Here is a 14,010-nt window from a genome sequence, read left to right as displayed (position 1 = left end):
AACTCAAAATTAATTGTGATTAATCGCACTGGTAAACAATAGAATACCAACTGAAATTAATTAAATATTTTTGGATGTTTTTCTACATTCAAATATATTGATTTCTATTACAACACAGAATACAAAGTGACATGCTCACTTTATAGTTTTGATTACAAATATTTGCACTGTAAAAAATGATAAATAGTATTTTTGAATTCACCTCATACAAGTACTGTAGTGCAATCTCTATCGTGAAGGTGTAACTTACACATGTAGACCCTTTTTTTGTTTTGTTTTGTTTTGGTTACATAACTGCACTCAAAAACAAAACAATGTAAAACTTTAGAGCCTAAGAGTCCACTCAGTCCTACTTCTTGTTTAGCCAATCACGAAGACAACCAAGTTTGTTTACATTTACGGGAGATACTACTGCCTGCTTATTTACAATATCACCTGAAAGTGAGAACAGGAGTTCATATGGCACTTTTTTGTAGCTGGCGTAGCAAGGTATTTAAGTGCCAGATATGCTAAACATTCGTATGCCGCTTCATGCTTCAGCCACCATTCCGGAGGACATGCTTCCATACTGATGCACATTTAAAAAAAAAAAAGTGCATTAAGTAAGTTTGTGACTGAACTTCTTGGGGGAGAATTGTATGTCCCCTGCTCTGTTTTAACCGCATTCTGCTATATGTTTCATGTTATAGCAGTCTCGGATGATGACCCAGCACATGCTGTTTGATTTACAAACACGGTCATTGCAGATTTGACAAAATGCAAAGAAGATACCAATTTGAGATTTCTAAAAAAAGCTACAGCACTCGACCCAAGGTTTAAGAATCTGAAGTGCCTTCCAAAATCTAAGAGGGATGAGGTGTGGAGCGTACTTTCAGAAGTCTTAAAAGTACAGCACTCAGATGTGGAAACTACAGAACCTGAACCACCAAAAAAGAAAATCAACCTTCTGCTGGTGGCATGTGACTCCGATGATGAAAATGAACATGCATTGGTCCACTCTGCTTTGGATCATTATCGAGCAGAACCCATCATCAGCATGGATGCATATCCTCTGGAATGGTGGCTGAAGAATGAAGGGACATGTGTATCTTTAGCGCATATGGCAAGTAAATCTCTTGCGACGCCTATGCGAACGCCTGTTCTCACTTTCAGGTGACATTTTAAACAAGAAGCAGGCAGCATTATCTCCTGCAAATGTAACCAAACTTGTTTGTCTGAGCAACTGGCTGAAGTAGGACTGAGTGGACTTCTAGGCTCTAAAGTTTTACATTTTTTATTTTTGAATGCAGTTATTTTTTGTACATAATTCGACATTTGCAAGTTCCATTTTCATGATAGAGATTGCACTACAGTATTTATATTAGGTGAATTGAAAATACAATTTCTTCTGTTATTTACAGTGCGAATACTTGTAATCAAAAATGAATATAAAGTGAGCACTGTACATTTTGTATTCTGTGTTGTAATTGAAATCAATATATTTGAAAATGTAGAAAACATCAAAAAAATTAATATATGGTAATGTTTAACAGCGCAATGAATTTTTTTTTAATAGCTTGACAGCCCTAAATAGAATCAAGGTTATAACTTGAATTTGTAGGGGTTTATTTGTTTGTTTTTGTTTTTTTTAAAATGGGGAGGGTAATGTGGTATAAAACAAAGGTGAAGTCACCATATGATACTTCCCTCATTGAAGTTTGCCTTCAGTGTATATTTGAAAGTATATTTTAACCTTAATGTCAAGGTTTTTTTTGTATTAATATGTGGAAACAAGTACCATAGGAAAAAGTGTCATATCGCAGAATGTGCTTTTACTTATGGGATGGCTTAAACTGCACCATATCAGCTTTCTACTACGGAAGAAAATGCCAACTGAACTTCATTTCAAAAGAACATAACTTTAGACATACCTGAAGATTTGCTTCACCAGGCCTTTCATTGTCATCAGCTCTTATCAGATCAGAGTGACAATCTTCTTCAGCTTCTGCCTAATAGAGAACAGTTAGACATGAATATGCAGTCTGTATATGTACATACATTACTCTGATGTGTACGAACTGCACTAACTCATTACAAAAAAAAAACTGTTCCCCCTCAAAATAATGTCCCTGTTGACATCAACTTAATATTTGGCTAAATTAAGTTTAGTGGCATTACCTGTTGAAACTGATAATGAAATAAGCATTTTGCATTTCACTTAAACTGGGTAATGCAGAGTCTAGCTAGATGTCATTTGCCATTTTACATGCAGCAGTGCACTGCTGCAATGTTTGGATTGAAAACATTGTAGGGGAACCTAACTCCATAAAAAGAGGACTTTGAAATTTCACTCATAAAAACATATTTTAGACAATTGACTGCACCTTGTACTGCCTTCTACCAGGTAAAATCAAGAGTTCAATGTAATGGTGCCACTTCTTATTTAAACTTTTGTTGCTGAAAGGTGTGTTACAGAAGCAGTTTCTATATTAAAGGGGATTTTCAGCCACAATGTCTTTGCTGCATATAACTGCTACATCATTCAGCAGTGAAGTGATTAATAATAACTCTGAAGCTTAATCAATGCAGCTAGTACATATCTCTTGGGGCTATTCCAGTTTGGGCTGCAAATGAACACCACAGTGCACCAGTTTGCACTTTGAAGCAACCATCCCAAACAGAAAAAGCTAGAACCAAATACAGCTCTGATGTTGCTCTACTGATCTCAATGGAACTAGGCCTACTTATACTGAAATCTGGCCCTTTAACGTTTGAGAAAGTTTGTAGAATTCTTCAGAACTTGGATTGAAAACTTAAGCAGATTTCAAACACGATGTAGTTATAAAACACTGACACCAATATGTACTTCAAAACTATAGTAAATATTCCAATATAATATATGGTCACACTAACAGCAACATACTTTAAGACTTATTGCAACAAGCAAAATGTTCACTAAAGGAATTCTGCTAGTCCCAAAGATACATATCAGTCACATTTTCTGTGGTCACTAAGCAGGTTAAATTAGTTTTACTCTAAGATAGTACTAGCAGCAATGCTGGAGGTATTGTGATGCTATAACTACAGTAGAACCTCAGAGTTACGAACATCTTGGACATGGAGGTTGTTCGTAACTCTGAACAAAACGTTACAGGTCTTTCAAAAGTTTACAACTGAACATTGACTCAATACAGCTTTGAAACTTTAATATACAGAAGAAAAATGCTGCTTTCCATTTATTTTTTAGTAGTTTACATTTAACACAGTACTGCACCTGTTTGTTTGGTTTTATCTCTGCTGCTGCCTGATTGTGTACTTCCAGTTCCAGATGAGGTGGTGGTTGACTGGTCAATTTGTAACTCTGAGGTTCTACTGTATGAAGCTGATAGCTAAGCTATGTGGGTTACACACTAAAGATGTTTCAATATCTGAGTGACAGAAGCTATAGTTTGGATCTACAATATTCAACAGGATAAGATAATGCCCCAAAGTTACTATGATACTTGATGGAATATTTAGACAGGGAAAGAAAAGAGCTCCTGCTGGAATCAGAACACTGAAAAGTTAGTGTTTACTCTGCCTGCTGTCGTCTTGTTCATATTGTAGCTAACATCGTGAGATGAAGTGGCTATTTGTTTTGTCAATAATGGCATTTTAGAAGGAATACTATTTATTTCTTTCAGTCCCTTACGACTGCAAGAGAGGAGGAACTGTCATGTATTAACTAAGTCTCAACTTTAAATATATCTTAAGAGCCACATCTGATCTTGTTGGCTGACCTTCTTACTGGAAACAGATAGGAGTATCCATACTAAGAATAATTTTAAAAGGTTGCAAACCTTTCAAGAGTCAATTTTGTTTAAGTACTGGTAAAACCAGATATTCACCATGTAAGTTGATTTGCGGAGGGTGGGGTATTTAAACATAGCTAATCAAAATAGAAACTTTACAGTCTTTTACACGCTCATCTAGGATTTTGGAAGAGTTATGGTAGTGTCCCCCTGATCTAGACATAAACTTATGCAAACAAAGTTTTCAGTCTAGTCTTATTTTTTCTAGGCTGAAAGTTTGTGCCATCATGCAGACCTTTGTAGTAAAGCTTTCTGTAAACATTCTATTCACTATTACTGAATTAAGTGCATGGATCTTTATTAAATCAAAGCATACAAACAGAGCCAAAAGAAACATGAAGTGCACCTTGTGCTTCATGAACACAGTGCCATTTTAAAATGCCCTTAGAGTTAAACACGTGTTTTGGTTTTTTTTTAAATATAGCCGTTAATCTTTTTTAGACTGTAGTTTGAATATTTTTTGTATACTGCACATTAAGAGGAGACTATTGCTTAGAGTTATAAGATGGAAACTATAACAGCCTCACTTGTGTGGACAACTTGAGAACTTGGAAGATAATGTTTAATATAGATTTACAACCTTTGCTGATGATAAAAAGATAAACTGGAACTGCCCATAACTTTAAAATGAAAGTCTTTTATACAATTTTATATTTAAGGAGCATGAATCTAGTTCAACAGGACTGGCATACATGTTAACTTGAACAAAGCTAAACAGACCCCACTCCCAAAGAGAGCCAATTCTAGAACAGAGGACTAAAAATATACAACTGCTTTAAGTAGTTGCCCATTCAACAAAGCATCAAAACCCATTATAAAGTGAACTTAAGTTGTAAACAAGCTATCCTAATAAACTTCTGTCTTGCTTAAGTTTGAATACCAATATGACAAATTGCTACAAATCATGTAGCAACAGCACACAAACAGACTTGTCACTCAGTGATCAGTCTGCCTGAGAAAGCAGCAGATTTGGTCTTGTCTAAAAGCTGCTGTTGCAGGTGAAGTATCCCAGAAGTTGTACTCCACTCTGATTTAAGATTAGAGGGATTACAAGAGCTGTTTAAATTTATAGTTCTGCAAAAGCCTGTTTGATAGGATGCAAATTCACCTTTTAGCTTGAGTTTTAAACTGATTTTGGGGGAGGGGGAGAGATGTAGAATTCAGCATTTTTTAGTTGCACAGTAGGTCTCTCCTAGATGTTGCTAGAATTCTCTGTCATGCCAAAGAGACCTAGCATTACATTTTTGTACTTAATAATGGGATTCTCAGCAGTTCTAAAGGAAATTAATTGCATGATTACTCTGTTTAATCTCGTGATTAAACAGTAGAATACCATTTATTTAAATATTTTTGCATGTCTTCTACATTTTCAATTACAATACAGAATACAAAGTGTACAGTGCTCACTTTATATTTTTGATTGCAAATATTTGCACTGTAAAAAAATAGTATTTTTCAATTCACTTAATATAAGTACTGTAGTGCTCTCTCTTTATCATGAAAGTTGAACTTACAAATGTAGAATTAGATACAAAAAATCTGCATTTAAAAACTAAACAATTTAAGACTTTAGAGCCTACAAGTGCACTCAGTCCTACTTCTTGTTCAGCCAATCGCTAATGGAATGATGGCCGAAGCGTGAAGGGGCATACGAATTTTTAGCATATCTGGCGCATAAATACCTTGCAACGCTGGCTATAAAAGTTCCATGCGAATGCCTGTTCTCTGTTTCAGGTGACATTGTAAATAAGAAGTGGGCAGAATTATCTCCTGCAAATGTAAACAAACTTCAGAGGGGTAGCCGTGTTAGTCTGGATCTGTAAAAAACAGAGTCTCCTGTGGCACCTTATAGACTAACAGATGTATTGGAGCATAAGCCTGCATGGGTGAATACCCACTTCGTCAGACGTATGTGCGTCTGACGAAGTGGGTATTCACCCACAAAAGCATACATCTGTTAGTCTATAAGGTGCCACAGGACTCTTTGTTGCTGTAAACAAACTTGTTTCTCTTGGCGATTGGCTGAAGAAGAAGTAGGACTGAGTGGACTTGTAGGCTCTGAAGTTTTAAATTGTTTTGTTTTTGAGTGCAGTTATGTAACAAAAAAAAATTTGTAAGTTGCACTTTCACGATAAAGAGATCGCACTATAGTACTTGTATGAGGTGAATTGAAAAATACTATATCTTTTGTTTATCATTTTTACAGTGCAAATATTTGTAATCAAAACAATATAAAGTGAACAAGGTACACTTTATTCTGTTGTAACTGAAATCAATATATTTGAAAATGTAGAAAAACATCCAAAAATATTTAAATTTCAATTGATTAAAACTGCGATAAATCGGGATTATTTTTTTAGTTAATAGTGTGAGTTAACTGCAATTAATCGACAGCCCTAAAGGAAATACTGTAGGCTTCTTCAGTATAGATTTAATTTCCTTCACAGTACAAATGCAAAAATTCAGGTCTCCATGAACTTGCATCACCAGATTATTCCATCTGAAAGTCCTATGATATGTAAATTACATCACATTGCTGTGCTCCACTTAAATGAAGTATGCCAAGACTATATTTGTTTTACATAATAGATGAAATGACAGCCAGAAGATCCTTTTTGTTTTCTGGAGTTCCACTTGGGTATCTTCTGTCCCAAATTACTACAAGTTAGCTGGGCTAGCTTGTTATCCATATATGCATTGATTTTATCAATATTTGAATGATTTGTCCCAGGATTGCTGATATCTTTCAGGATTTGCATAGCAGACCGCACAACCTGCAGCATGGCAGAGTGAGTAGATAATACTACATCTGTTTCTGCAGTCTGTGATCTGAGCTTAAAACTGCACTTCTTCTGAATTTCTTAATGTTGCTTCCTGTACTAGTCATCAGGTTATCCAAAACAGTCAAAATATAAAACCCTAGTTTGAACCAGACATTCATCTTAGAATGCATGTTTCACTCTGCTGGCAACACTGCTTCTTCAATTTGGATTATAATGGGACTCTGCCCTTACTTCCTGGTAGACATTGTGTACTGGACTACAGTGCCCCCATCACTGTAGCATTTCAGTATCTAATCATGTTCTGTAAACCCAACAAACCCTGATATCTTCTAGGAAGTGAGGGCATGATCCCAATAAAACTTAAAGTAACTACTTGTTTAACTAGACAAAGTGGTGAACTTTTAAATCTTAAAAATGACAATTGTCTGGAACAAAATACCCAACTTTAGATCCAATCTGTTTTTAAGTAACCTACTACAAGATGTCTTTGGTGGAATCATGATTTTTTCCTCCAAGCTTGTGTCTGACCCAACTATACTTTCACTCTCCTTTATGCCAAGAACACAACTCCTCGCTTTGCCACTAAGACTTTACTCTGGCCCAGGGGTAGGCAACCTATGGCACGCGTGCCAAAGGCAGCACGCGAGCTGATTTTCAGTGGCACTCTCACTGCCCGGGTCCTGGCCACCGGTCCGGGGGACTCTGCATTTTAATTTAATTTTAAATGAAGCTTCTTAAACATTTTAAAAACCTTATTTACTTTACATTCAACAATAGTTTAGTTATATATTATAGACATAGAAAGAGACCTTCTAAAAACATTAAAATGTATTACTGTCACGCAAAACCTTAAAGGGGGGAGGGATAGCTCAGTGGTTTGAGCATTGACCTGCTAAACCCGGGGTTGTGAGTTCAATCCTTGAGGGGACCACTTAGGGAGCTGGGGCAAAATCAGTACTTGGTCCTGCTAGTGAAGGCAGCGGGCTGGACTCTATGACCTTCAAGGTCCCTTCCAGTTCTAGGAGATAGGATATCTCCATTAATTAATTATTTAAATAAATAAATTAATTAATTTAGAGTGAATAAATGAAGACTCGGCACACCACTTCTGAAAGGTTGCCGATCCCTTCTCTGGCCAGTAGCCTTCCAGAGTGAAATTCAATGCTGTTCAGGAAGTCCTTACAGAAGAGAGAGTCCTATAACTAATTGCTCATCTTCAATCCAAGCAAGCAAGACTGCCACTCTGAACTTCAAGGTCCTGCCCAAAACCAACTGTCAGAACTGCTGAGCCTTCAAGCTGCTGTTATAAACTGTGAGTTCTGAATTCCATTGGTCTCCCTTTTCTCTGCACTCAGTACAAAGCTCGAACACAACTCACTTCTAATCTGTAAATTTAAGTTTCTCCTCCTGATTTGAAAGTTCAATTAATAGTGTAATGAGTAAAGATCTGTATTTTTCTGAAGTTCACTCAAATACTGTTTTTTAAAGGCCACTTAACACTTACACTGACCCAATAAGAGAAGTTACTCTGCTTCTCTACAGAAGCAACCTTTCCCCTACTAACTTCACAGCATCACATATTTAGTTATACTACATCACCACCCAAACAAGAAAGTAAAGCCAGTGAAAGACTTCACTCTGCTGCTTTAAAGGTATTTTCACCTTTAATCACTTTAACATGCACTAATAACTAAGCCATACAGAGTTTACATTGATCTTCCATTTCCCTTAACACTGAAAAACAGCCACAAAGGGAAACATAGTCAATTTGTTACTGGCTGTACAGGTCAAAATCTAAAAACAGCTGGGTCAGTTTAATTCACGTTTGTTTACAAAGAACTTGCCATGTTTCAAAGCTCTGTTATTTGCAGAGCTCGGTTATCACTGTCCTGCAAACCAGCACTATACAGTGCATTTCTGAGACAATACAGCAGACTATCAATTACTGAGGAAACTCCATTGAAGTTTTACTGTAGCCAAGGTCTGAACAAAGACCTTCACAGAACCAGTATTAACACTGCAAAGTGAGCCTCCCTGACTCAGTAAATGTTAATGTGCTCAACTAATGTAAAACAAAGTCACCCTTCACATCTTTCCATAGCTAACATACCATATTTGGGTTTACACAGACTTTAGGCAAAAATGACATCATTAATCTTCAAACCAGAACAGGCAGAAATTTTTTCCTCCACCTATAATGTTACAGACTTAGAGCCAGGAAAGTCTTTGACTTTGACCTTGCCCTATTATTTCCTCCGGTTAATATTTTTACCTTTCTCCATGTATCTAATGAGCATTATAATTCGGGTCTGCTTCAAAAGAGCTCTGGGAAGATTAAGGACTTTTCACAGGATATTTCCTTACAGATAAGATCTGTTATGCACAAATATTTTCTCTCCTGGGATATCAGACAAAAACACCTAGACCTCAGATCAGGTCCAGCAAAAGGCATCTATACTGTGCGCAGCTAAAAAGCACATGGGAAATGTGCACAAGTTCGTGTAGACTGTAGTCACCCAAAGATGAGGTTAAAGCACAGAACTAAAAGCCAGGTGAGTGGGTTCTTTTTAGCAGTGTAAGACAATAAAACCTTATCCATCTGTTTCCACTTAAAGGGAAATAATCTTCTCTGTTCTGCAGAAATATAAAAGCTTAGTTGCTGGGGTAAAGTGTTTTGAGATCTTTTGATTGCTACCATCAGTACAAAGTAGGAGTGTGTCTAGATAATCTGATGATTGATGTTGTAAAAATTCACAGGGAGGTGCAGCCCTCAGGACAACACTGCTTTGCACAGAGCCAACAGCAGGCTTGACCTCTGCAGCAAATAGCTCCACCAAGCAGAGAAGCCTGGCCTACTAGGCTCTTCAAAACAGCCCTGAGCCTTCCAAGTCTCTGTAATGTTTTATTGATATGGTCATGTACACATCCACGTATAATTCTAATGAGTGGGGGGGACAGGGGCTAGCCTGCTTCAAACGGGGCTTGCAGGGCCCCTCCTCTGCTGCCTTGTGGCAGGCGCAACAGCCTGATGCCGCACTGCTGTCCTGGGGCACCATGTGGTGCCACGACGCCACCATCCTCCAGTACCTCGCACTGGGATCTCCCCACTCCAGGTGCGTCTGGTCCCAGGCAGCTCGTCCGCCAGGACACACCCCACAAGGGCCAGGAGCTGAGGGGCGAGGTCAGTGCAGCGCTAGCCCCCGAGACACACACGGGGTTACGGCCCCAGGAGAAGGCAGGGCCCCGCCCACACCGGCGCGGGGAAGGTCCCCAGCGGAGCGGAGAGCAGGGCCGGGCTTCCAGCGGTAAACACCCGCACACCCCCCGTTGACGGTTGCCAGGGACGCCCCCTCCCCTCCGGCAGCCAATGACAGCCGCCGCCTCGGGCCCGCGCCCTGCCCCCAGCCCCAGGGCCCGCACTGCAGCAGCCGCAGGGAGCAGGCACGGCCGGGCCGGGCGCTGCTCACCATGCTGCGGTCGGTCAGGCGGCGCTGTCCGGGGGTCCTTGCCCCGTGCTCGGTCCGTGTCTCCTCCCCACAGGGTGACTTAGCAGAGTTCTCGGTCGGAGAAGCGCACCACGCAGCGGGAGTAACTGCGAGCCCTGCGTACGGCAGCCATCTTCCCGGAGAGTGAGGGGCAGGAGGACCGGGAGCAGCCGAGACCCTGGCCCAGACAGACCCCCACGAGCACTGAGAGAAAGGACAGAGCGTCGCCCTCCCGACGCACGGGCCGCTTAACTACGGAGCGTCGGCCGTGAGGACTGCAAGTCCCAGCATGCAATACACCATTCTGCCTGGTTCCCCGCTTGGATCAAGGTGGAGCGTTGCCTCCTGGGCAATGTAGTCTCCGTGGGCCACTCCGCTCGAGGAGAAGCATTGCATGATGGGAATTAAATTGTTTTTAACAGGTCAATCAAATGGAAAGGAAGCACAGACTGCTAGGAAATGTAGTCTCCCATGGGCTATTCAAATAGAGATGGGAGCAGTGGCTGCTGGGACCTGTAGTTCCTGCGGGTTGTACGTACCCCTGCAGGTAGGGCGCTAAGGACGGGGGCTGCTGTTTGCTGATCCACGTTGTAATGACAGTGTGTTTCTGCTAGGGCTAGCCTGGTGCATTGTCTGCCTGCCCAAAGATCAGGCCCAGGCATTGTTGAAGACCATACGTAGAATTACTCAGTGTGGACCAAAGAATAACGTATAATAGCCTAGTAATACAGCACCATTTTCAACCAGTCGAATCCAACGGATATAACAAACTTTATAATTGTATATGAATCGCTTCACCCACCACCGACATGCAGCCATCTCTGGGATGAAATAGGCACCTGTCTGACAATGCTACTCAACAGTGTAGGATCCCACTCCTAAATTGGTATAAGATAGCCCAGACATCTGGATCATGTGAACTCCTCTTGAATTGTGCACAGAAGCAGGAGTCTGTGTTTTCTAATCGAGTCTGATGCAGGATCGAGTCTGATGCAGGATCGTGGCTAAGCAGACTTGTGGACTTCCACTTTAAGTAGCATAGGGAATCTTAGGGAGGTAGAATTGACTATCCGTTCACCACACAAGCATAAACACTACACACACACACACGTTTCCCAAACCCGTTTCACTTGTGGTCTGAGAATAAGAATGAGAAGTTTCCACTTTAAAGGAAAATGTTATAAAAAGGTATGAGCAAGTGAAAATATGAATTTAGAACCTGATCATCCTTCAATTGCAATTGATTGCAAAACTCCCATTGACTTAAACAGGATCCAGGGTTCTAGGACTAAATTTTGCCCTTTGTTGCACCAATGCATCTTACGGCAAAGTTTGCTTATTACAATGGAAATTCTTTGAAACCCAAATGACCTAATTATATCATTACTCTGGCTGGCAAAACAGGAAGTCTTGTCTTTAGATCTGACTCAGAATCCTATCCTGCTTCCCTCTAAGTCAACAGCAAAACTCCAAAGTCCTCAGTAGGAATATGACTGAGAGCCTAAAGATTATTTCTAAGGCTCTGATCATGTAACATTTTTCATGCAGGATGACCCCTATAACCGCACACAGCCCCACTGACTTCTCTCGGGCTCCATATGGGCACCAGGATGTATCCACGTGGAACAAATTGCAGAATCCGGGCCTAATTTTTTCTAGTGCTAAGTATGTTTAGTAATAGCCAAGCTTTATATGGAATTTCCCTCTTGAGAACTTTAAAAAATTTTCAGCAAAACTCTTCAGGTCACCTGTTTATTTAAAAAATAATAAATGTAGTGCTGCCTCAATTAGCCAAATGTCAAAATGAGTAAATTTGGATAACAGAGGTTTCGAATAGCTGTGGAAATTTTCAGAGTAAGTATAAATAGACCTCAGGGGATATGACCCTGTTTTAGACAGCTGAGAGTTTTGGATAACTGAGGAGCAGATGACAGCTTTTCAGAACTGTCATGAACATATATCATCCCCCACACAAAATATACTTGTGTCCTTCTCAATAATAAATATGAAAACATTAATTATATCCTCATAATCTTTTTACAGATTACCCCAAGTGAATGGGCTAGTAGAATTTTGTAAAACTGGAGCATACACTTATATACATAGTTGTGAGACATTACAATAATGATTTAATGCCAGATTCTTCCCTTCAATAAGCATACACTACTCCTATTGTTGTCAAGTATCAGAGGGGTAGCCGTGTTAGTCTGAATCTGTAAAAAGCAACAGAGGGTCCTGTGGCACCTTTAAGACTAACAGAAGTATTGGAGCATAAGCTTTCGTGGGTGAATGCCCACTTCATCAGACGCAAGTATTATGCTCCAATACTTCTATTAGTCTTAAAGGTGCCACAGGACCCTCTGTTGCTTTTTATTCCTATTGGCTTTGTGACATTGTGCAGTCTACATGGTTTTATAAAAACATGATAATAAGTGAATATAATGTAACTGGGATAGTTTTATAAAAAATTTGATAATAAGTGACTATAATGCAAATGGGATATGCTTTGTGCAAAAGGTCTCTTGTAAGGTATCATTACAAAACTCATAATCTACTGAGTGTGATCATCCTATTTGTAGAAATGTACCACTCTTGTATCTAAAACTAGAAATATAAAATGTAACTCTGAGGGCCTATTGTAATTATGTAAAGTGTGGGCCATTAATGATGGTTTGGAATCTTGATGACTCCCATTGTCTGCAGATGGCTGTTTACCTGTGAGTCTCCCTGTATATGTGTGTGCTGGCAAGTGAGTAATGAAGTCTTGCAGTGACATGTGATCATGTCACCTGAACTGGAATCCATCTTTAACCTGGTGCTTTTCCAGTGAGGGGGGGGTGGAAACCCAGAGGGACAAAGGGTTCCCGCCTTATGCAAAAGATATATAAAGGGGTGGAAGAGAACAGAGAGGGAGAGGAGCCATCATGAAGAATCCCCTAGTTAACACCTGAGCTGCAACAAGAGCTGTACCAGGGGAAAGAATTGTGCCCAGGCCTGGAAGGTGTCCAGTCTGAGAAAAACTTACTGAAGCATCTCTGAGGGTGAGATTATCTGTATTCAGTTTGATTAGGCATAGATTTGCGCATTTTATTTTATTTTGCTTGGTGACTTACTTTGTTCTGTCTGTTACTACTTGGAACTACTTAAATCCTACTGTCTGTATTTAATAAAATCACTTTTTATTTAGTAACTTACTCAGAGTATGTATTAATACCTGGGGGAGCAAACAACTGTGCATATCTCTCTATCAGTGTTATAGAGGGCGAACAATTTATGAGTTTACTCTGCATAAGCTTTATGCAGGGTAAAACGGATTTATCTGGGTTTAGACCCCATTGGGAGTTGGGCATCTGAGTGCCAAAGACAAGCACACTTCTGTGAGCTGTTTTCAGGTAAACTTGCAGCTTTGGGACAAGTGATTCAGACCCTGGGTCTGTGTTGGAACCAGACTGGAGTGTCTCGCTCAGCAAGACAGGGTGCTGGAGTCCTGAGCTGGCAGGGAAAACAGGAGCAGACGTAGTCTTGGTACATTGGATGGCAGCTCCCAAGGGGGTTTCTGTGATCTAACCCGTCACAGGCTTCACTAAGTATTATGTATGCTTATGTGCAGGCAGAATTTGACCCTTCATTTATTGTTTTAAATTAAAAAATAAAGTTAAATGCTGCAAAGGTCAAGATCTATTGAAATCTGTATCTGGGATAAAATCTAACTTCTCAAATCTTTAAACCACATTTCTGGAAGTTCTATCACACTTTCAAATTAAGATAGTTATTTCACAGTGGCTTTCTCAAACTATTGCTCCATGTCACTGAGTTATATAAAGTCAGGCTTTTAAAATGTACGTATTCCACTGCAGAATATATTGTTAGGTAACATTGAAAGGCTAGCAGGTGGCATTCCTGAGTTCTAAG

General features: G+C 39.7%; 1 protein-coding gene across 4 annotated transcripts in view; it reads right to left on the bottom strand.

Moving 5' to 3' along the window:
* Nucleotides 1-10,156, bottom strand: part of FBXO9 (F-box protein 9) — a 53,011-nt gene extending 42,855 nt beyond the window's left edge. For 2 of the 4 annotated variants that reach the window (XM_065400394.1, XM_065400396.1), the window contains exons 1-2: nucleotides 10,081-10,156; nucleotides 1,911-1,988 (exon numbers count right to left, since the gene is read on the bottom strand). In XM_065400394.1, coding sequence (XP_065256466.1) covers nucleotides 1,911-1,988; nucleotides 10,081-10,083 — 81 coding nt within the window. In that variant the 5' untranslated portion in view covers nucleotides 10,084-10,156. Of the gene's footprint in view, nucleotides 1-1,910; nucleotides 1,989-10,080 lie in introns of those variants that run through there. The other 2 variants (XM_065400397.1, XM_065400395.1) reach the window with 2 other exon arrangements.
* Nucleotides 10,157-14,010: the final 3,854 nt, after the last annotated feature.

This window comes from Emys orbicularis, chromosome 3 (assembly GCF_028017835.1).
Source record: "Emys orbicularis isolate rEmyOrb1 chromosome 3, rEmyOrb1.hap1, whole genome shotgun sequence".
Taxonomy (NCBI): Eukaryota; Metazoa; Chordata; order Testudines; family Emydidae; genus Emys; species Emys orbicularis.
Note: the sequence above shows the minus strand (reverse complement) of the source record. Positions and strands in the feature narration are given on the sequence as shown.